At 41.3% G+C, this 23,369-nt stretch overlaps 1 protein-coding gene across 1 annotated transcript in view; it reads left to right on the top strand.

The window, feature by feature from the left end:
* NFS1 (NFS1 cysteine desulfurase) overlaps window positions 1-23,369 on the top strand; it is a 177,052-nt gene that overhangs the window by 47,001 nt on the left and 106,682 nt on the right. The window contains exons 8-9 of the mRNA XM_053695861.1: window positions 18,674-18,831; window positions 19,678-19,783. Of these exons, the coding sequence (XP_053551836.1) occupies window positions 18,674-18,831; window positions 19,678-19,783 (264 nt within the window). The remainder of the gene's footprint in view (window positions 1-18,673; window positions 18,832-19,677; window positions 19,784-23,369) is intronic.

The following is a 23,369-nucleotide window of genomic DNA, read 5'->3' as shown; positions in this document are numbered from 1 at the left end:
TCAGCCTTACTTGTGGGATATTAACCTCTTGCTAACAGGAAGTGGCAAAGAGCACCACAGCAGAGCTGTATATATAGCCCCTCCCTCCACCTCCAGTCATTCTCTTTGCCTGTGTTATACTAGGAAGACATAGTAAAGTGAGGTGTTAGTTTTAGTTTCTTCAATCAAGAAGTTTTTTATTTTAAATGGTACCGGTGTGTACTATTTTCCTCAGGGGGATATGGAAGAAGATTTCTGCCCTGAGGTTTGATGATCTTAGCAGTTGTAACTAAGATCCACGCTGGTTCCCACAAGACTTCTGAAGGTAACCATGAGACATCTTCAGTGTGGAGACCGGTTTCATTCTACAAGCAGCATTTAAGGTATGTGCAGCCTTTTTTTTTTCTGAGGAGACTTGGTATATCAGAACTGGCTGGCATTATTTCCCTGTATGGGAATGGGGTAAGCAGTAAGACCTATTTTAATAAGAGGGGTATTCCTGGAGTTCCTATATTATATTTTTCATTAGTTGATATTTGGGCATTATGTGACATGGGAGACAATGTAAAAAACGATGTTTTATGTTTTTTTATTTTTTGGCACTTAAAACTTGTTTGTTTTTATGTTTGAGGGTTGTATTCTGTGTGTGCTTTTACTTTGGTGCAAAACCGCATTCCCATGCGGTTTGGTTTGGGCCTACTCTGACTTTTGACCTTAAGGGGCGGAGCCTATTTTCATGCACTTCCTTCAGGCTGAGCAGCAGCAAGCAGTAACTCGGTGGCTCCTGGACTGTGTAGCTGGTCTGAAGGGTTGGAAACTTGTTTTGAAGTACCCTGGGGGCAGGTAGGCGCCACAGCAGAGCTGTGGCCAGGTGCAGAGGGTATTTTCTTTCATGTAATTAGCAAGAGTCCATGAGCTAGTGACGTATGGGATATACATTCCTACCAGGAGGGGCAAAGTTTCCCAAACCTTAAAATGCCTATAAATACACCCCTCACCACACCCACAATTCAGTTTTACAAACTTTGCCTCCCGTGGAGGTGGTGAAGTAAGTTTTTTCTAGATTCTACGTTGATATGCGCTTCGCAAGAGGTTGAAGCACGGTTTTCCTCTCAGAGTGCAGCGAATGTCAGAGGGATGTGAAGAGAGTATTGCCTATTTCTCCAACATAGGTGTGTCCGGTCCACGGCGTCATCCTTACTTGTGGGATATTCTCTTCCCCAACAGGAAATGGCAAAGAGCCCAGCAAAGCTGGTCACATGATCCCTCCTAGGCTCCGCCTACCCCAGTCATTCTCTTTGCCGTTGTACAGGCAACATCTCCACGGAGATGGCTTAGAGTTTTTTAGTGTTTAACTGTAGTTTTTATTATTCAATCAAGAGTTTGTTATTTTAAAATAGTGCTGGTATGTACTATTTACTCTGAAACAGAAAAGAGATGAAGATTTCTGTTTGTAAGAGGAAAATGATTTTAGCAACCGTTACTAAAATCGATGGCTGTTCCACACAGGACTGTTGAGAGGAATTAACTTCAGTTGGGGGAACAGTGAGCAGACTTTTGCTGCTTGAGGTATGACACATTCTAACAAGACGATGTAATGCTGGAAGCTGTCATTTTCCCTATGGGATCCGGTAAGCCATTTTATTACAGACAGTAAATAAGGGCTTCACAAGGGCTTTTTAAGACTGTAGACATTTTCTGGGCTAAATCGATTTATATATAAACATATTTTATACTCCATAGCCTTGAGGATTTATTTTAATCTTGGGAATTTTGTAAAATAACCGGCAGGCACTGTATTGGACACCTTATTCTCTAGGGGCTTTCCCTAATCATAGGCAGAGTCTCATTTTCGTGCCTGTATTGCGCACTTGTTTTTGAGAAGCATGACATGCAGATGCATGTGTGAGGAGCTCTGATACATAGAAAAGACTTTCTGAAGGCGTCATTTGGTATCGTATTCCCCTTTGGGCTTGGTTGGGTCTCAGCAAAGCAGATACCAGGGACTGTAAAGGGGTTAAATATAAAAACGGCTCCGGTTCCGTTATTTTAAGGGTTAAAGCTTCCAAAATTTTAAGGCTTTAAGACACTGTGGTGAAATTTTGGTGAATTTTGAACAATTCCTTCATACTTTTTCGCAATTGCAGTAATAAAGTGTGTTCAGTTTAAAATTTAAAGTGACAGTAACGGTTTTATTTTAAAACGTTTTTTGTACTTTGTTATCAAGTTTATGCCTGTTTAACATGTCTGAACTGCCAGATAGACTGTGTTCTGAATGTGGGGAAGCCAAGGTCCCTTCTCATTTAAATAGATGTGATTTATGTGACACAAAATTTAGAGAAAATGATGCCCAAGATGATTCCTCAAGTGAGGGGAGTAAGCATGGTACTGCATCATCCCCTCCTTCGTCTACACCAGTCTTGCCCACACAAGAGGCCCCTAGTACATCTAGCGCGCCAATACTCCTTACTATGCAACAATTAACGTCTGTAATGGATAATTCTATCAAAAACATTTTAGCCAAAATGCCCACTTATCAGCGAAAGCGCGACTGCTCTGTTTTAGAAAATACTGAAGAGCATGAGGACGTTGATGATATTGTTTCTGAAGGGCCCCTACACCAGTCTGAGGGGGCCAGGGAGGTTTTGTCTGAGGGAGAAATTTCAGATTCAGGGAAAATTTCTCAACAAGCTGAACCTGATGTGATTACATTTAAATTTAAGTTGGAACATCTCCGCGCTCTGCTTAAGGAGGTGTTATCCACTCTGGATGATTGTGAGAATTTGGTCATCCCAGAGAAACTATATAAAATGGACAAGTTCCTAGAGGTCCCGGGGCCCCCCGAAGCTTTTCCTATACCCAAGCGGGTGGCGGACATTGTAAATAAAGAATGGGAAAGGCCCGGTATACCTTTCGTCCCTCCCCCCATATTTAAAAAATTGTTTCCTATGGTCGACCCCAGAAAGGACTTATGGCAGACAGTCCCCAAGGTCGAGGGGGCGGTTTCTACTTTAAACAAACGCACCACTATACCCATAGAAGATAGTTGTGCTTTCAAAGATCCTATGGATAAAAAATTAGAAGGTTTGCTTAAAAAGATGTTTGTTCAGCAAGGTTACCTTCTACAACCAATTTCATGCATTGTCCCTGTCACTACAGCCGCGTGTTTCTGGTTCGATGAGCTAGAAAAGGCGATCACTAGTAATTCTCCTTCTTATGAGGAGATTATGGACAGAATCCGTACTCTTAAATTGGCTAATTCTTTCACCCTAGACGCCACTTTGCAATTGGCTAGGTTAGCGGCGAAAAATTCTGGGTTTGCTATTGTGGCGCGCAGAGCGCTTTGGTTAAAATCTTGGTCAGCGGATGCGTCTTCCAAGAACAAATTGCTTAACATTCCTTTCAAGGGGAAAACGCTGTTTGGCCCTGACTTGAAAGAGATTATCTCTGATATCACTGGGGGCAAGGGCCACGCCCTTCCTCAGGATAGGTCTTTCAAGGCCAAAAATAAACCTAATTTTCGTCCCTTTCGTAGAAACGGACCAGCCCCAAGTGCTACGTCCTCTAAGCAAGAGGGTAATACTTCTCAAGCCAAGCCAGCCTGGAGACCAATGCAAGGCTGGAACAAGGGAAAGCAGGCCAAGAAACCTGCCACTGCTACCAAGACAGCATGAGATGTTGGCCCCCGATCCGGGACCGGATCTGGTGGGGGGCAGACTCTCTCTCTTCGCTCAGGCTTGGGCAAGAGATGTTCTGGATCCTTGGGCGCTAGAAATAGTCTCCCAAGGTTATCTTCTGGAATTCAAAGGGCTTCCCCCAAGGGGGAGGTTCCACAGGTCTCAATTGTCTTCAGACCACATAAAAAAACAGGCATTCTTACATTGTGTAGAAGACCTGTTAAAAATGGGAGTGATTCATCCTGTTCCATTAGGAGAACAAGGGATGGGGTTCTACTCCAATCTGTTCGTAGTTCCCAAAAAAGAGGGAACGTTCAGACCAATCTTAGATCTCAAGATCCTAAACAAGTTTCTCAAGGTTCCATCGTTCAAAATGGAAACCATTCGAACAATTCTTCCATCCAGGAAGGTCAATTCATGACCACGGTGGATTTAAAGGATGCGTATCTACATATTCCTATCCACAAGGAACATCATCGGTTCCTAAGGTTCGCATTCCTGGACAAGCATTACCAGTTTGTGGCACTTCCGTTCGGATTAGCCACTGCTCCAAGGATTTTCACAAAGGTACTAGGGTCCCTTCTAGCGGTGCTAAGACCAAGGGGCATTGCAGTAGTACCTTACTTGGACGACATTCTGATTCAAGCGTCGTCCCTTCCTCTAGCAAAGGCTCACACGGACATTGTCCTGGCCTTTCTCAGATCTCACGGATGGAAAGTGAACGTAGAAAAGAGTTCTCTATCTCCGTCAACGAGGGTTCCCTTCTTGGGAACAATAATAGACTCCTTAGAAATGAGGATTTTTCTGACAGAGGCCAGAAAAACAAAACTTCTAAACTCTTGTCAAACACTTCATTCCGTTCCTCTTCCTTCCATAGCGCAGTGCATGGAAGTAATAGGTTTGATGGTAGCGGCAATGGACATAGTTCCTTTTGCGCGCATTCATCTAAGACCATTACAACTGTGCATGCTCAGTCAGTGGAATGGGGACTATACAGACTTGTCTCCGACGATACAAGTAAATCAGAGGACCAGAGATTCACTCCGTTGGTGGCTGTCCCTGGACAACCTGTCACAGGGGATGAGCTTCCGCAGACCAGAGTGGGTCATTGTCACGACCGACGCCAGTCTGATGGGCTGGGGCGCGGTCTGGGGACTCCTGAAAGCTCAGGGTCTTTGGTCTCGGGAAGAATCTCTTCTACCGATAAATATTCTGGAACTGAGAGCGATACTCAATGCTCTCAAGGCTTGGCCTCAGCTAGCAAAGGCCAAGTTCATACGGTTTCAATCAGACAACATGACGACTGTTGCGTACATCAACCATCAGGGGGGAACAAGGAGTTCCCTGGCGATGGAAGAAGTGACCAAAATCATTCAATGGGCGGAGACTCACTCCTGCCACTTGTCTGCAATCCACATCCCAGGAGTGGAAAATTGGGAAGCGGATTTTCTGAGTCGTCAGACATTACATCCGGGGGAGTGGGAACTCCATCCGGAAATCTTTGCCCACATTACTCAACTGTGGGGCATTCCAGACATGGATCTGATGGCCTCTCGTCAGAACTTCAAGGTTCCTTGCTACGGGTCCAGATCCAGGGATCCCAAGGCGACTCTAGTAGATGCACTAGTAGCACCTTGGACCTTCAAACTAGCTTATGTATTCCCGCCGTTTCCTCTCATCCCCAGGCTGGTAGCCAGGATCAATCAGGAGAGGGCATCGGTGATCTTGATAGCTCCTGCGTGGCCACGCAGGACTTGGTATGCAGACCTGGTGAATATGTCATCGGCTCCACCATGGAAGCTACCTTTGAGACGAGACCTTCTTGTTCAAGGTCCGTTCGAACATCCGAATCTGGTCTCACTCCAACTGAATGCTTGGAGATTGAACGCTTGATCTTATCAAAGCGAGGGTTCTCAGATTCTGTTATTAATACTCTTGTTCAGGCCAGAAAGCCTGTAACTAGAAAAATTTACCACAAAATATGGAAAAAATATATCTGTTGGTGTGAATCTAAAGGATTCCCTTGGGACAAGGTAAAAATTCCTAAGATTCTATCCTTTCTTCAAGAAGGATTGGAGAAAGGATTATCTGCAAGTTCCTTGAAGGGACAGATTTCTGCCTTGTCTGTGTTACTTCACAAAAAGCTGGCAGCTGTGCCAGATGTTCAAGCCTTTGTTCAGGCTCTGGTTAGAATCAAGCCTGTTTACAAACCTTTGACTCCTCCCTGGAGTCTCAATTTAGTTCTTTCAGTTCTTCAGGGGGTTCCGTTTGAACCCTTACATTCCGTTGATATTAAGTTATTATCTTGGAAAGTTTTGTTTTTGGTTGCAATTTCTTCTGCTAGAAGAGTTTCAGAATTATCTGCTCTGCAGTGTTCTCCTCCTTATCTGGTGTTCCATGCAGATAAGGTGGTTTTACGTACTAAACCTGGTTTTCTTCCGAAAGTTGTTTCTAACAAAAACATTAACCAGGAGATAGTCGTCCCTTCTTTGTGTCCGAATCCAGTTTCAAAGAAGGAACGTTTGTTGCACAATTTGGATGTTGTTCGCGCTCTAAAATTCTATTTAGATGCTACAAAGGATTTTAGACAAACATCTTCCTTGTTTGTTGTTTATTCTGGTAAAAGGAGAGGTCAAAAAGCAACTTCTACCTCTCTCTCTTTTTGGATTAAAAGCATCATCAGATTGGCTTATGAGACTGCCGGACGGCAGCCTCCTGAAAGAATCACAGCTCATTCCACTAGGGCTGTGGCTTCCACATGGGCCTTCAAGAACGAGGCTTCTGTTGATCAGATATGTAAGGCAGCGACTTGGTCTTCACTGCACACTTTTACCAAATTTTACAAGTTTGATACTTTTGCTTCTTCTGAGGCTATTTTTGGGAGAAAGGTTTTGCAAGCCGTGGTGCCTTCCATTTAGGTGACCTGATTTGCTCCCTCCCTTCATCCGTGTTCTAAAGCTTTGGTATTGGTTCCCACAAGTAAGGATGACGCCGTGGACCGGACACACCTATGTTGGAGAAAACAGAATTTATGTTTACCTGATAAATTACTTTCTCCAACGGTGTGTCCGGTCCACGGCCCGCCCTGGTTTTTTAATCAGGTCTGATAATTTTTTTTCTTTAACTACAGTCACCACGGTATCATATGATTTCTCCTATGCAAATATTCCTCCTTTACGTCGGTCGAATGACTGGGGAAGGCGGAGCCTAGGAGGGATCATGTGACCAGCTTTGCTGGGCTCTTTGCCATTTCCTGTTGGGGAAGAGAATATCCCACAAGTAAGGATGACGCCGTGGACCGGACACACCGTTGGAGAAAGTAATTTATCAGGTAAACATAAATTCTGTTTTGAATACAATGGTCTACCTCTAGGGGATCTATTTAATAGGTTCTCTGTTATCGGTCGTAGAGATTTCTTCTCCTACCTCCCTTTTCAGATCGACGATATACTCTTATATACCATTACCTCTACTGATTCTCGTTTCAGTACTGGTTTGGCTATCTATTATATGTAGATGAGTGTCCTGGGGTAAGTAAGTCTTATTTTTTTGTGACACTCTAAGCTATGGTTGGGCACTTTATATGTAAAGTTCTAAATATTTCTATAAACTTATATTGGCCTTGATTCAGGATAATCAGTATTCAGACTGTCAGTTTCATTATTGGGATAATGCTTTCAATTTATTTTTTCTTACCTTGAAAATTTTTTATTTGACCATTTTTTCCTGCGTGCTGTTAGGCTCGCGGGGGCAGAAAATGTTTCTTTTTATTACGTCATTTTTGGCGCAAAAAATTTCTTTGTCACTTCTGGCGCCGTAATTGACGCCGGAAGTTGTATTCTGTCTAACGTTTTTTTTGACGCATGCGTATTCAGACATTTTTTTGCGCCAAAAAATTTGGGCGTTGTTTTCGGCGTCAGAGGATGTGGCGTCACTTTTAGCGCCAAAAATATGGGTGTTGTATTTGGCGCCAAAAATCTTGGTGCCAAAAAATGTGGGCGTCTTTTTTTTGTCTCACTTTTTTACTCACATTATTTAAACATCTCTCTTTCATTGCTTCTGGTTTCTAGAAGCTTATTATTTGGCATTCTTTCCCATTCCTGAAACTGTCATTTAAGGAATTTGATAATTTTGCTTTATATGTTGTTTTTTCTATTACATATTGCAAGATGTCTCATCCTGACCCTGGATCTCAATCCACTAATGGACAGACGCTGCCTGATGCTGGTTCTACCAAAGTTAAGTGCATATGTTGTAAACTTGTGGTAACTGTTCCTCCAGCTGTAGTTTGTGCAAGTTGTCATGATAAACTTTCCAATGCAGATTGTGTCTCCATTAGTAATAATCCTTTACCTGTTGTTGTTCCTTCAACATCTAGTGTTCAGGATGTTCCTGTTAATGTTAAAGAATTTGTTTCTAATTCTATTAGGAAGGCTCGGTCTGTTGTTCCTCCTTCCAGTAAAAACGTAAAAGGTCTTTTAAAACGTCTCACATTTCAGATGAATTTTTAGGTGACCGCCATCATTCTGACTTATCTGTTTCTGATGAGGATTTTTCTGGTTCAGAGGATTCTTCCCCAGATATTGATACTGATAAATCTTCATATTTATTTAAAATGGAGTTTATTCGTTCATTTCTTAAAGAAGTTTTGATTGCATTAGATATGGAGGAGTCAAGTCCTCTTGATACTAAAACTGCTAAACGTTTAAATTCGGTTTATAAACCTCATGTGTTAATTCCGGAAGTTTTTCCAGTTCCTGATGCTATCTCAGATGTGATTGCTAGGGAATGGGATAGTCTGGGTACTTCATTTACTCCTTCTCCAAGGTTTAAGAAATTGTACCCTGTGCCATCTGATAGATTGGAGTTTTGGGATAAAATCCCTAAAGTCGATGGGGCTATCTCTACTCTTGCTAAACGTACTGCTATTCCTACGGCAGATAGCACTTCGTTTAAAGATCCTTTAGATAGGAAAATTGAACCTTTTTTAAGAAAAGCTTATTTATGTTCAGGTAATCTTTTTAGACCTGCTATCTCTTTGGCTGATGTTGCTGCAGCTTCAACTTCCTGGTTGGAGGCTTTAGCGCAACAAGTGACAGACCATAATGCTTATAGCATTGTTAAACTTCTTCAACATGCTAATAACTTTGTCTGTGATGCCATTTTTGATATCATTATAGTTGATGTCCGGTATAAGTCTTTAGCTATTTTAGCTAGAAGAGCTTTATGGCTTAAATCTTGGAATGTAGACATGACTTCTAAGTCAACTTTGCTTTCTCTCTCTTTCCAAGGTAATACGTTGTTTGGTTCTCAGTTGGATTCAATAATTTCAACTGTTACTGGGGGGAAGGGAGCCTTTTTGCCCCAGGGCAAAAAATCTAAAGGTAAATATAGGGCTGCTAATCGTTTTCGTTCCTTTCGTCAGAGTAAGGAGCAGAAGCCTGACCCTTCCCTTAAAGGAACAGTTTCCGCTTGGAAACCTTCTCCAGTCTGGAATAAATCCAAGCCTTTTAGAAAGTCAAAACCAGCTCCTAAATCCGCATGAAGATGCGGCCCTCATTCCAGCGCAGCTGGTAGGGGGCAGGTTACGATTTTTCAAAGATGTTTGGATCAATTCGATTCACAATCTTTGGATTCAGAACATTGTTTCACAAGGGTACAGAATAGGTTTCAAGGTAAGACCGCCTGTGAGAAGATTTTTCCTCTCACGCATTCCAGTAAATCCAGTGAAGGCTCAGGCGTTTCTGAAATGTTTTTCAGACCTAGAGTTAGCTGGGGTAATTATACCAGTTCCAGTTCTGGAACAGGGTCTGGGGTTTTATTCAAATCTATTCATTGTTCCAAAGAAAGAGAATTCTTTCAGACCAGTTCAGGACCTAAAAATATTGAATAGTTATGTAAGGATACCAACATTCAAAATGGTGACTATAAGGACTATTCTGCCTTTTGTTCAGCAAGGGCATTATATGTCTACAATAGACTTACAGGATGCATATCTTCATATTCCAATTCATCCAGATCACTATCAGTTTCTGAGATTCTCTTTTCTAGACAAGCATTACCAGTTTATTGCTCTTCCATTTGGCCTAGCAACAGCGCCAAGGATCTTTTCGAAGGTTCTCGGTGCCCTTCTCTCTGTAATCGGAGAACAGGGTATTGCAGTATTTCCTTATTTGGACGATATCTTGGTACTTGCTCAGTCTTTACATTCTGCAGAATCTCATACGAATCAACTTGTGTTGTTTCTTCAAAGACATGGTTGAAGGATCAATTTACCAAAGAGTTCCTTGATTCCTCAGACAAGAGTAACCTTTTTAGGTTTCCAAATAGATTCAGTGTCCATGACTTTGTCTCTGACAGAAAAGAGACGTCTGAAATTGGTTTCAGCCTGTCTAAACCTTCAGTCTCAATTGTTCCCTTCGGTAGCATTATGCATGGAAATTCTAGGTCTCATGACTGCTGCATCGGACGCAATCCCTTTTGCTCGTTTTCACATGAGACCACTCCAGCTTTGTATTCTGATCCAGTGGTGCAGGGATTATACAAGGATATCACAATTAATATCCTTAAATCCCAATGTTCGATCATCTCTAACTTGGTGGATGGATCACCATCGTTTATTTCAAGGGGCCTCTTTTGTTCGTCCAACCTGGACTGTGATCTCAACAAATGCGAGTCTATCAGGTTGGGGAGCTGTATGGGGATCTCTGACAGCGCAGGGGGTTTGGGAATCTCAGGAGGCGAGATTACCAATCAACATTTTGGAACTCTGTGCGATTTTTCAGAGCTCTTCAGTTCTGGCCTCTTCTGAAGAGAGAATCGTTTATTTTTTTTCAGACAGACAATGTCACAACCGTGGCATATATCAATCATCAAGGTGGGGCTCACAGTCCTCAAGCAATGAAAGAAGTATCTTGGATACTTGTATGGGCGGAATCCAGCCCCTGTCTAATTTCTGCGGTTCACATCCCAGGTGTAGACAATTGGGAAGCGGATTATCTCAGTCGCCAGACGTTACATCCGGGCGAATGGTCTCTTCATCCAGAGGTTTTCTTCAGATTGTTCAAATCTGGGGTCTTCCAGAAATATATCTGATGGCCTCTCATCTAAACAAGAAACTTCCCAGGTATCTGTCCAGATCCAGGGATCCTCAGGCGGAAGCAGTGGATGCGTTGTCGCTTCCTTGGAATTACCATCCTGCTTATATCTTTCCGCCTCTAGTTCTTCTTCCAAAAGTAATTTCCAAAATTCTAATGGAGCGTTCATTTGTACTGTTGGTGGCTCCAGCATGGCCACACAGGTTTTGGTTTGCGGATCACGTTCGGATGGCCAGTTGCCAACCTTGGACACTTCCATTAAGGCCAGACCTTCTATCTCAAGGTCCATTTTTCCATCAGGATCTCAAATCATTAAATTTGAAGGTATGGAGATTGAACGCTTAATACTTAGTCATAGAGGTTTCTCTGACTCAGTGATTAATACTATGTTACAGGCTCGTAAATCTGTATCTAGAAAGATTTATTATCGAGTTTGGAAGACTTACATTTCTTGGTGTTCTTCTCATAAATTCTCTTGGCATTCTTTTAGAATTCCTAGAATTTTACAATTTCTTCAGGATGGTTTGGATAAGGGTTTGTCTGCAAGTTCTTTGAAAGGACAAATCTCTGCTCTTTCTGTTCTTTTTCACAGAAAGATTGCTAATCTTCCTGATATTCATTGTTTTGTACAGGCTTTGGTCCGTATCAAACCTGTCATTAAGTCAATCTCTCCTCCTTGGAGTCTTAATTTGGTTTTGAAAGCTTTGCAGGCTCCTCCGTTTGAGCCTATGCATTCTCTGGATATTAAATTAGTTTCCTGGAAAGTGTTGTTCCTTTTGGCTATCTCTTCTGCTAGAAGAGTTTCTGAGTTATCTGCTCTTTCTTGTGAATCTACTTTTCTGATTTTTCATCAGGATAAGGCGGTGTTGCGGACTTCATTTCAATTTTTACCTAAGGTTGTGAATTCTAACAACATTAGTAGAGAAATTATTGTTCCTTCATTGTGTCCTTATCCTAAGAATTCTAAGGAAAGATCGTTACATTCTTTGGATGTAGTTAGAGCTTTGAAATACTATGTTGAAGCTACTAAAGATTTTAGGAAGACTTCCAGTCTATTTGTTATCTTTTCTGGTTCCAAGAAAGGTCAGAAGGCTTCTGCCATTTCTTTGGCGTCTTGGTTAAAGTCTTTGATTCATCATGCTTATGTGGAGTCGGGTAAATCCCCGCCTCAAAGGATTACGGCTCATTCTACTAGGTCAGTTTCTACTTCCTGGGCTTTTAGGAATGAAGCTTCCGTTGATCAGATTTGCAAAGCAGCAACTTGGTCTTCTTTGCATACTTTTACTAAATTCTACCATTTTGATGTGTTTTCTTCTTCTGAAGCAGTTTTTGGTAGAAAAGTACTTCAGGCAGCTGTTTGTTTGATTCGTCTGCTTATAATTTCAGTTTTTTTCATTATAAAGATCAAAACTTTTGATTTGGGTTGTGGATTATTTTTTTCAGCGGAATTGGCTGTCTTTATTTTATCCCTCCCTCTCTAGAGACTCTTGCGTGGAAGCTCCACATCTTGGGTATCTGCTATCCCATACGTCACTAGCTCATGGACTCTTGCTAATTACATGAAAGAAAACATAATTTATGTAAGAACTTACCTGATAAATTCATTTCTTTCATATTAGCAAGAGTCCATGAGGCCCACCCTTTTTTTGTGGTGGTTATGATTTTTTTTGTATAAAGCACAATTATTCCAATTCCTTATTTTTAATGCTTTCGCTCCTTTCTTATCACCCCACTTCTTGGCTATTCGTTAAACTGAATTGTGGGTGTGGCGAGGGGTGTATTTATAGGCATTTTAAGGTTTGGGAAACTTTGCCCCTCCTGGTAGGAATGTATATCCCATACGTCACTAGCTCATGGACTCTTGCTAATATGAAAGAAATGAATTTATCAGGTAAGTTCTTACATAAATTATGTTTTTATCTATCTTTTGACTAGTTATTGATATAAGTACTTCTAAAGCCTTATTTCTGCCCTTGCTTCTGGGTGCAGTAATTTAACGTTTTTTGAGCATTTTGGAAAAATTGTTCACTTTTTCTTTTCTTAAAGGCACAGTACACGTTTTTTTTCTAATGTTCATTTTATGCTATAAATAAGTGTTTAAACGACTTTGTGGTATTACTGGTCTGTTCAACATGTCTGACATTGAGGTTTCTCATTGTTCTATGTGTTTAGAAGCCATTGTGCAACCCCCTCTAACATTGTGTAAGTTTGTACTGAAAGGGCCTTACAATGTAAAAAGCATATTTTAAATAAAGTGTGCCTAAGGATGATTCTCAGTCTGTAGAGAATCAGGATATGCCATCCAATTCTCCCCAAGTGTCACAACCTTTAATGCCCACACAAGCGACGCCTAGTACTTCTAGTGCGTCTAATTCCTTTACTCTGCAGGAGATGGCTGCAGTTATGTCAACTACTCTTACAGAGGTATTGTCTAAATTACCAGTGTTGCAGGGTAAACTCAATAGGTCAAGTATTAATGTAAATACTGAATCCACTGATGCTTTATTAGCTATTTCCGATGTTCCCTTACAGTGCTCTTGAGTTGGGGATTAGGGAATTACTGTCTGAGGGTGAAATTTCTGATTCAGGGAATGTTTTGCCTCAGACAGATTCGGATGCTATGTCATTTAAGTTTGAACACCTCCGCCTGTTACTTAGGGAGGTTTTAGCGACTCTGTATGATTGTGATCCTATTGTGCTTCCTCCAGAGAAATTTTGTAAAATAGATAAATATATGGAAGTTCCTTCTTACACTGATGTTTTTCCGGTTCCTCAGATAATTTCGGAAATTATTAGAAAGGAATGGGATAGACCAGGTATACCGTTTTCTCCCTCTCCTAATTTTAAGAAAATGTTTCCCATATCAGATACCATTCGGGACTCATGGCAAACGGTCCCTAAGGTAGAGGGAGCTATATCTTCCCTAGCTAAGCGTACTACTATACCCATTGAGGATAGTTGTGCTTTCAAGGACCCTACGGATAAGAAATTAGAGGGTCTACTAAAGAAATTATTTGTTAGTCAGGGTTTTCTTTTACAACCTACGGCTTACATTGTTCCAGTAACTACTGCAGCAGCTTTTTGATTTGAGGCTCTAGAAGAGTCTCTTAAGGTTGAGACTCCATTAGATGACATTTTAGATAGAATTAAGGCTCTTAAGATAGCTAATTCTTTTATTACTGATGCCGCTTTTCAAATTGCTAAATTAGCGGCAAAAAATGCAGGATTTGCTATTTTAGCACATAGAGCATGTAGAGTGGCTCAAATCTTGGTCTGCTGATGTGTCATCAAAACATAAGCTTTTAGCTATTCCCTTTAAAGGTAAGACCCTTTTTGGGCCAGAATTGAAGGAAATCATTTCTGATATTACAGGAGGTAAATGAGGGGTAAACAGAACAATTTTCGTTCCTTTTGGAACTTTAAAGGAGGACCCCCCCGCTTCTTTTTCTTCCACAAAGCAGGAAGGGAATTTTTCCCAATCTAAGTCAGTCTGGAGACCCAATCAGAACTGGATTAAGGGTAAACAATCCAAAAAGCCTACTGCTGGTCCTAAGACAGCATGAAAGGGTGGCCCCCGATTTGGGACCGGATCTAGTAGGGTGCAGACTTTCTTTCTTTGCTCAGGCTTGGGCAAGAGATGTTCAGGATTCCTGGGCAGTAGAAATAGTGACCCACGGTTATCAATTGGAATTCAAGGATTTTCTCCCAAGAGGGAATTTCATCTTTCAAAATTATCTGCAAGCCAGATAAAAAGAGAGGCGTTCTTACGCTGTGTAAAAGACCTTTTTACTATTGGAGTAATCTGTCCAGTTCCAAGATTGGAACAGGGACAGGGGTTTTACTCAAACCTATTTGTGGTTCCCAAAAAAGAGGGAACGTTCAGACCCATTTTGGACCTCAAGTGTCTAAACAAATTTCTAAGAGTTCCATCATTCAAGATGGAGACAATTCGAACGATCCAGTATATGACTACCGTGGATTTGAAGGATGCTTACCTTCATATTCCAATCCACAAAGATCATCATCGGTTTCTAAGGTTTGCCTTCTTGGACAAACATTATCAGTTCGTGGCTCTTCCTTTCGGGTTGGCCACAGCACCCAGAATCTTCACAAAGGTTCTAGGGTCTCTTTTGGCGGTTCTCAGACCGCGAGGCATAGCAGTGGCGCCTTATCTGGACGATATTCTGATTCAGGCGTCAACATATCATCTGACAAAATCTCACACGGACGGTGTTGTCTTTTCTGAGAACTCACGGCTGGAAGGTGAACATAGAGAAGAGTTCACTTGTCCCACAGACTAGGGTTCCTTTCTTGGGAACTCTGATAGACTCGGTAGCCATGAAAGTATTTCTGACGGAGGTCAGAAAATCAAAGATTCTGAATACTTGCCGAGCACTTCAGTCCATTCCTCGGCCATCAGTGGCTCAGTGTATGGAGGTAATTGGATTAATGGTAGCGGCAATGGACATCGTTCCGTTTGCTTGCTTTCATCTCAAACCACTGCAACTGTGCATGCTCGGTCAGTGGAATGGGGATTATGCGGATTTATCTCCTCAGATAATTCTGGATCAAGAGACCAGAAACTTACTTCTTTGGTGGTTGTCGCTGGATCATCTGTCCCAGGAGACTTTTTTCCGCAAACCCTCGTAGGCGATAGTGACAACAGATGCCAGCCTTCTGGGCTGGGGTGCAGTTTGGAATTCCCTGAAGGCTCAGGGTGTTTGGGCTCAAGTGGAGTTTCTACTTCCAATCAATATTCTGGAACTGAGGGCAATATTCAATGCGCTTCAGGCGTGGCCTCAGTTGGCTTCGGCCAGATTCATCAGATTCCAGTCGGACAACATCACGACTGTGGCATATGTCAATCATCAGGGGGGGAACAAGGAGTTCCTTAACGATGATAGAAGTATCCAAGATAATCAGTTGGGCAGAGGCCCACTCTTGTCATCTGTCAGCGATCTACATCCCAGGGGTAGAGAACTGGGAAGCAGATTTTCTAAGTCGACAGACTTTTCATCCGGGGGAGTGGGAACTTCATCCGGAGGTAATTGCCTCATTGATTCTCAGATGGGGCAGACCGGAATTGGATTTGATGGCATCTCGTCAGAATGCCAAGCTTCCAAGTTACGGATCCCGGTCAAGGGATCCTCAGGCCGAACTGATAGATGCCTTGGCAGTGCCTTGGTTGTTCAGCCTAGCTTATGTGTTTCCGCCGTTTCCTCTCCTCCCACGCGTGATTGCTCGAATCAAACAGGAGATAGCTTCAGTGATCCTGATAGCGCCTGCATGGCCACGCAGGATTTGGTATGCGGATCTAGTGGACATGTCGTCTCTGCCACCGTGGAAACTTCCATTGAAACAGGACCTTCTCATTCAAGGGCCTTTCCAACATCCAAATCTAATTTCTCTGCAGCTGACTGCGTGGAGATTGAATGCTTGAATTTATCGAAGCGAGGATTCTCTGATTCAGTCATCAATACTTTGATTCAGGCTAGAAAGCCTGTCACTTGAAAAATCTATCATAAGATATGGCGTAAATATCTTTATTGGTGTAAAGGGTTACTCATGGAGTAAGGTTAGGATTCCTAGGATTCTCTCTTTTCTTCAAGAAGAATTGTAGAAAGGGTTATCAGCGAGTTCCTTAAAGGGACAAATTTCAGCTTTGTCAATTTTGTTTCACAAACGTTTGGCAAATGTACCAGATGTTCAGTCTTTTTTGTCAGGCTCTATCTAGAATTAAGCCTGTATTTAGACCTTTTACTCCTCCCTGGAGTTTGAATTTAGTTCTTCAAGTTCTTCAAGGTCTTCCGTTTTGAACCTATGCATTCCATAGATATTAAACTTTTATCTTGGAAAGTTCTTTTTCTGGTTGCTATTTCTTCTGCTCAAAGAGTTTCTGAGCTTTCAGCGTTGAAGTGTGATTTGCCTTATCTCATTTTTCATTCTGATAAGGTGGTTTTACGTACCAAACCTGTATTTCTTCCTAAGGTTGTTTCGAATAAGAATATTAATCAGGAAATTGTTGTTCCTTCCTTGTGTCCTAATCCTTCTTCTAAGAAGGAGCGTCTGTTACATAATTTGGACGTGGTCCGTGCCTTTAAAATTTTACTTACAGGCAACTAAGGATTTCCGTCAGTCATCTTCATTATTCATTGTTTATTCTGGAAAGCGTAGGGGTCAGAAAGCTACGGCTACCTCTCTTTCTTTTTGGCTGAGAAGTATCATTCGCCTGGCATATGAGACTGCTGGACGGCAGCCTCCTGAAAGAATTACGGCTCATTCTACTAGGGCTGTGGCTTCCACATGGGCAATGCATCTGTTGAACAGATTTGTAAGGCTGCGACTTGGTCGTCCCTTTACACTTTTTCCAAATTTTCCAAATTTGATATTGCTTCTTCTGAGGATATCTTTGGGAGAAAGATTCTTCAAGCATTGGTGCCTTCTGTTTAGGTCTCTGTCTTGTCCCTCCCTTTCATCCGTGTCCTATTGCTTTGGTATTGGTTTCCCACAAGTAAGGATGAAATCCGTGGACTCGTCATATCTTTGTAAAAGAAAACTAAATTTATGCTTACCTGATAAATTAATTTATTTTACAATATGACGAGTCCACGGCCCACCCTGTTATTTTATGACAGATTTATTTTATTTTTTGAAAACTTCAGTCACCTCTGCACCTTTTTAGCCTTTCCTTTTCTCTTCCTATAACCTTCAGCCGAATGACTGGAGGTGGAGGGGAAGGGAGGGGCTATATATACAGCTCTGCTGTGGTGCTCTTTGCCACTTCCTGTTAGCAGGAGGTTAATATCCCACAAGTAAGGATGAAATCCGTGGACTCGTCATATCGTAAAAGAAAGTAATTTATCAGGTAAGCATAAATTTAGTTTTTTCATGTCTCAGTTATTTATCTGCCCATAATGATAAGATGTGCACATACATTTCCTATTTGTTTTAATATCATTTTAAATGACCTGTTTTTTAAAAAAAAAAATAAAAAAAAAAAAAAATTATATAGATCTCTTCATTTAAAATAACTAAATGTTGGGGGTTGTGATGCCTTACATTAAAAATGAATCATTAAATCATGAGCAGAATTGGTTACAAAGTGGTGCTGCTCGTTAAAAGGCCATGATAGTTACAAAATTACTTGACAGCAGTAGAAGTGCTGCTGGTCCTGAGGGGAAACCATTGCTAATCAGTAGCCCTAGTTGCACATCTTAATCGTGGTACTAGCGCTGCTGATTGACTTAGCGGTGGGGTACACTTGGGCCAGCAGTGCTCCGCGGGACCAGAGCAGCACCTTTACTGTGTCTTTAACACCGTAATGAAGATTAAACACTCAGTAATGTAAGGATGATGGTCTTAAAATGAGTTGCTCTTGCGAAGAGCATGTCATTTTTCAGCTATTAATTCCCTTTAATTTTTCGAACAGTGAGTCAGGTATACCAGTTCATTATCATAAAACATTTTACATAAGCAAAAAATGTATCCATTATCTAATCACGTAATTAAAATAAGTCTTAGTGGCATACATTGTCATTTTTTTTAGATTTTTTTTAAATGTATGTTCCTGCTCTGAACAATTAACACTTTCTTTTCATGCTTGCAAAGTCTTGTCCCTATACAGAGTTTTAAATAAATAAATTAAAAAAAATTATGAAAGAGGGAGCTCCCTTTGTATTGCAGAAAAAATACATTCATTTAAATAAATACATAGAATTATATTGTTTAGTAAAATATGTTCTTGCATGGCAGTAAGACTTTGTTCTATTATGCTTTACAGTTCTCTTGTTGTGCTTTGAAATTCACTATTTAGTGATATTTTGACCATTCTGTTAAAATGTGCTTCACAAATGTATTTGTCTAGTTCAAATGGTAGTAGCTAAAAACTAATACTGAATTAATTAAAATGGTTATATACAGGAATTGGAGTAATTTACGTCCGTCGGCGTCCCAGAGTCCGCCTGGAGGCCTTAATAAGTGGTGGGGGACAAGAGAGAGGTCTGAGATCCGGAACTGTTCCAGCTCCTCTTACTGTAGGCATTGGAGCTGCCTGCGAAGTGGCTGAGGAAGAGCTATTGGTAAGCTCTACTCATGTAGCCTTAAAGGGACGGCAAACACCTTGTAATTAGAAGGTATTTCTGTTGCTATAGAATAACACATTAGCCAAGTCTTAACATAAAACAATTAGCATCCTTTTTACTGTACTTGTTTTTCAATAGCCAAAGTCCACAAAACATTTGCTTTTCAAGAGAATTAGCAATTGCTCCATTTTCAGAGCAACGTTACATGAAAGGGGGCAAAATAAAAAAGAATGACATATTGCAAAGTCGTTTAATTATGTATAACTAAACATTTTGTCCCTTAAAGGTAGAGTCTACTTGAATTTTGTTATTGTTTAAAATATAAATAATCCCTTTATAACCCATTCCCCAGTGTTGCATAACACTGTTATCTCTGTGATCGCATTGTATATAAGCCTCCTGCAGACTGCCCCCTTATCTCAGTCAATTAGTGCTGGTTAATACATAACTCTACAGGAGTGAGCACAATTTTATCTATATAGCGCACATGAGCTATCATTGTCTGGCTGTGAAAAGCTAATAAAATGCACTGAGATAAGAGGTGGCCTGCAAGGGCTTAGGAACATGCAGAGATTTAGAGTTTATAAAGTACATTAATATAACAATGTTGGTTCTGTTAAAGCTGGGGAAAGGATAATAAAGGCATTGTCTATCTTTTTAAACAATAAAAAACAAGTAAACTGTCCCTTTAAAGTCTAATCTCTCACCTCAGGAATCTATATAATTTTTTTTTTAATGAAACTTGTTCCTCTACACTTTGTTTTTTTTTTCCTCTACACTTTTTTTTTTTTTAAAAAAGTAGGACATTTTCTAAACATTTTTTTTGTTCTTTCTTTCTTTTAGTATGATCACAGGAGAATCAGCATTCTTGCAGACAGACTAGTAAAGAATATAATGAACAAACTTCCAGATGTTGTTTTAAATGGAGACCCTAAGCATCGATATCCAGGTATCAACATATTGTCCTTTTTTATTTATGTCAAATGGATTAAAAGAAGAGAATGCTTAAACAAGTCCCCTTTTTCTCTACTTCTTTTTCTCAAAGAAGTTATAGGTCTGATTGCTTTGGATACATTGTTTACAACTAGGACTGGTGCATATCTTTAACAGTGATGTCATACTGGCCATCGCTGAGTATGTTTGGGAGAGTGTTTGCATGGAGCTTTCTCCTGTATTGAGAGTTTTGACAGCACACAGTGTCAGGATCATGGAAAGGGGTATTGTTTTTAAAAAAAAAAAAAAAAAAATTCTGGAAAAGGGAGACAAATTAATAAATGTGTATTGGTTATTATTTCATTTATTTTTTAGTTATGTTTCATTAACCCTTTGAGTGCAAACGATGGCTCTGAGGCATTGCAAATTTTCCCACTCCCTCCTTGATTTGAAGTCTGAGGACCCCCATCCACTCCTACCCCTCGCGGTGACGTCAAGCGCAATTACATGATGACATTGCGCAACTTTTTTTAAAACTGACAATTGTCAGTAATAGGGAGATGGGAGCATGCTGCTTAGATGCCTGTATCTCAGGCATCTAAGCAGCTACAGATCCACCATTGGTAAGGTAATCGTCTACCCTTTCCAAGGAATAAAAAGTAAAAAAATAAAGGATTTGGGGGTCTCTAAAGGCATATAAATAAAGACTTGTTTATTTTTTAAAAATTAATATCGGTTTAGGGGGCGGAGCCGGCTGTTGACATAAGCGCAGCATAACACCGGAGCTCCGCCATAAAGGCCCTAAATCCAGCTGTCTATCCTGGCCATCCTGCCTCCAACTACCCCTCTCTAGGACAAAATCAGCTCCCTTGCCCTTCTTAATTTCTGAGAAGGTATTGGGCCTTTTTTAAGGCCTAAAGATGCCCGACATAAAAAAATACCTACCGGATCCACCAGGCCGTAATGGCCGCCGCTATCACTGCCCAACACAAATTGTGATCCATCAGACAGGCTATCGCAGCGACAGAGGCATAAACCCTGCAACTGGCCACCCAAACATAGCCACTACACTCCGGATCCGAAAAACGGACGTCACGCTCCGATCCGGATAACAGCCGCAAATTTAGTCTGAGACTTGGGCCTAACTTGGACCGGGAGCTAAAGATTGGAATAACTATAGTGGTCACAAACTGCATACATATCGCTATAGGCACCAATCCACTTTGCCCTGTTACCAACTGTGACAGTTAGAACTTGTACCCCGGCCTAGAAAGGAGATAGGACATTCATCAGCCCTTGACTCCCAGCCATTACCCTCTTAGGCCGGATAACTTACCCTGATCCCACATCATTACTTAAATAATTACTCCTGGGGGGAAGACGGGGAGGAGAGAGAGAGCAATAGAGAGGGGGGGAGAGAGAGAGCAATAGAGAGGAGGGGGAGAGAGAGAGGGGGAGAGAGAGCAATAGAGAGAGGGGGAGAGAGAGAGGGGGAGAGAGAGAGCAATAGAGAGAGGGGGAGAGAGAGAGCAATAGAGAGAGGGGGAGAGAGCGCTAGCAATAGAGAGAGGGGGAGAGAGAGCAATAGAGAGAGGGGGAGAGAGAGCGAGCAATAGAGAGGGGGGGGGGAGAGAGAGCGAGCAATAGAGAGGGGGGGGAGAGAGAGCGAGCAATAGAGAGGGGGAGAGAGAGAGCAATAGAGAGGGGGAGAGAGAGAGCAATAGAGAGGGGGGGAGAGAGAGAGCAATAGAGAGGGGGGGAGAGAGAGAAAAAGCAATAGAGAGGGGGAGAGAGAGCGAGCAATAGAGAGGGGGAGAGAGAGCAATAGAGAGGGGGAGAGAGAGCAATAGAAAGGGGGAGAGAGAGCAATAGAGAGGGGGAGAGAGAGCAAAAGAGAGGGGGAGAGAGAGAGCAAAAGAGAGGGGGAGAGAGAGAGCAAAAGAGAGGGGGAGAGAGAGAGCAAAAGAGAGGGGGAGAGAGAGAGAGCAAAAGAGAGGGGGAGAGAGAGAGAGCAAAAGAGAGGGGGAGAGAGAGAGAGCAAAAGAGAGGGGGAGAGAGAGAGAGCAAAAGAGAGGGGGAGAGAGAGAGCGCAAAAGAGAGGGGGAGAGAGAGAGAGCAAAAGAGAGGGGGGAGAGAGAGAGAGCAAAAGAGAGGGGGAGAGAGAGAGAGCAAAAGAGAGGGGGAGAGAGAGAGAGGGGGAGAGAGAGAGCGCAAAAGAGAGGGGGAGGGAGAGAGCACAAGGGGTGGGACTGCTGTACTCAAAAAATGGCCCATGTGAACAGGCTTTAGGACTAGTATTTTTATAATCAGTCTTAGCATGCATGGAAGATGAGTAAAACACCCTCTTTACGCAGCTCTCTCCATCTTTCAAAACTTCTGTATTTTTACCGCAAAGAAGCTTTATTTTTATAAATATTACATATTTTATAGCAACATAATTCCTGAAAAAATTTCTATTTATATTGTAAAGAGAATTATGGCTAAGCGTCTCAGTGCTGAGGAAGCAGCTGAGTTCTGTATGAACTCAGACTCTGATTCCTTCACTGATGATGCATATGGTATATAAACTAAATATTTCTAAATGAACACACCAAGCCGCATCAAATGAGGGGCCACGTGTATTGCTAGCACAAAAAATGTTTTTATGCTAAGTACCATATTCCATTGTTGCGCACCTCAATTATGTTTTTCTTTAATGATTCAGATAGTATGCAATTCTAAGAAACTTTCTAATTTACGCCTATTATCATTTTCCCTTTGTTCTCTTGCTATCTTTATTTGAAAAAGCAGAAATGTAAGGTTAGGAGCCGGCCCATTTTTGTTCAGCACCTGGGTAGCACTTTCTGATTGGTGGCTACATTTTAGCCACCAATCACCAGGCGCTACCCAGGTGCTGAACCAAAAATGGGCTGGCTCTTAAGCTTACATTCCTGCTTTTTCAAATAAAGATAGCAAAAGAACGAAGAAAAAATGATAATAGGAGTAAATTAGAAAGTTGCTTAAAATTGCATGCTGTTGGGTTTAGTATCTCTTTAAAAGAAAATGACACCCCAAAAAATATTTTGTGATTCACACAAAGCATTTAACCATTTAAAAAAAAGTTTCCAATTCACTTTTATTATCTAATTTGCTTTGTTCCCATAATATTCTGTGTTGAAGAGATACCTAGGTAGGCATCTGGAGCACTACATGGCAGGAAATAGTGCAGCCATCTAGTGCTCTTGCAAATGGATAACATTCTTGCAAAACTGCTGCCATATAGTGCTCCTGAAATGAGCCAGCTCTTAAGCATAAGTCTCTGCTTTTTAACAAAAGATACCAAAGGAACAAAGTTGTTTAAAATTACATGCTGTATCTGAATCATGAAAGAAAACAATTTAAAGGGAAAGGAAACCCCAAAAATTGAATTCTTGATTCGGATATAAAATATATGCTTCATTCTCTTTCTATCTGAAGGAACAGCATTGCACTACTGGTAGCTGAACACATATAGTTAGCCAACTACAAGAGACAAATGTATGCAGTCACCAATTGCCAGCTAGCTCCCACTAGTGTAGGATATTTGTGTATTTATTTTCAAAAAGGGATACTAAGAGAACAAA

This window comes from Bombina bombina, chromosome 1 (genome assembly GCF_027579735.1).
Source record: "Bombina bombina isolate aBomBom1 chromosome 1, aBomBom1.pri, whole genome shotgun sequence".
NCBI classification, from domain to species: domain Eukaryota; kingdom Metazoa; phylum Chordata; class Amphibia; order Anura; family Bombinatoridae; genus Bombina; species Bombina bombina.
Note: the sequence above shows the minus strand (reverse complement) of the source record. Positions and strands in the feature narration are given on the sequence as shown.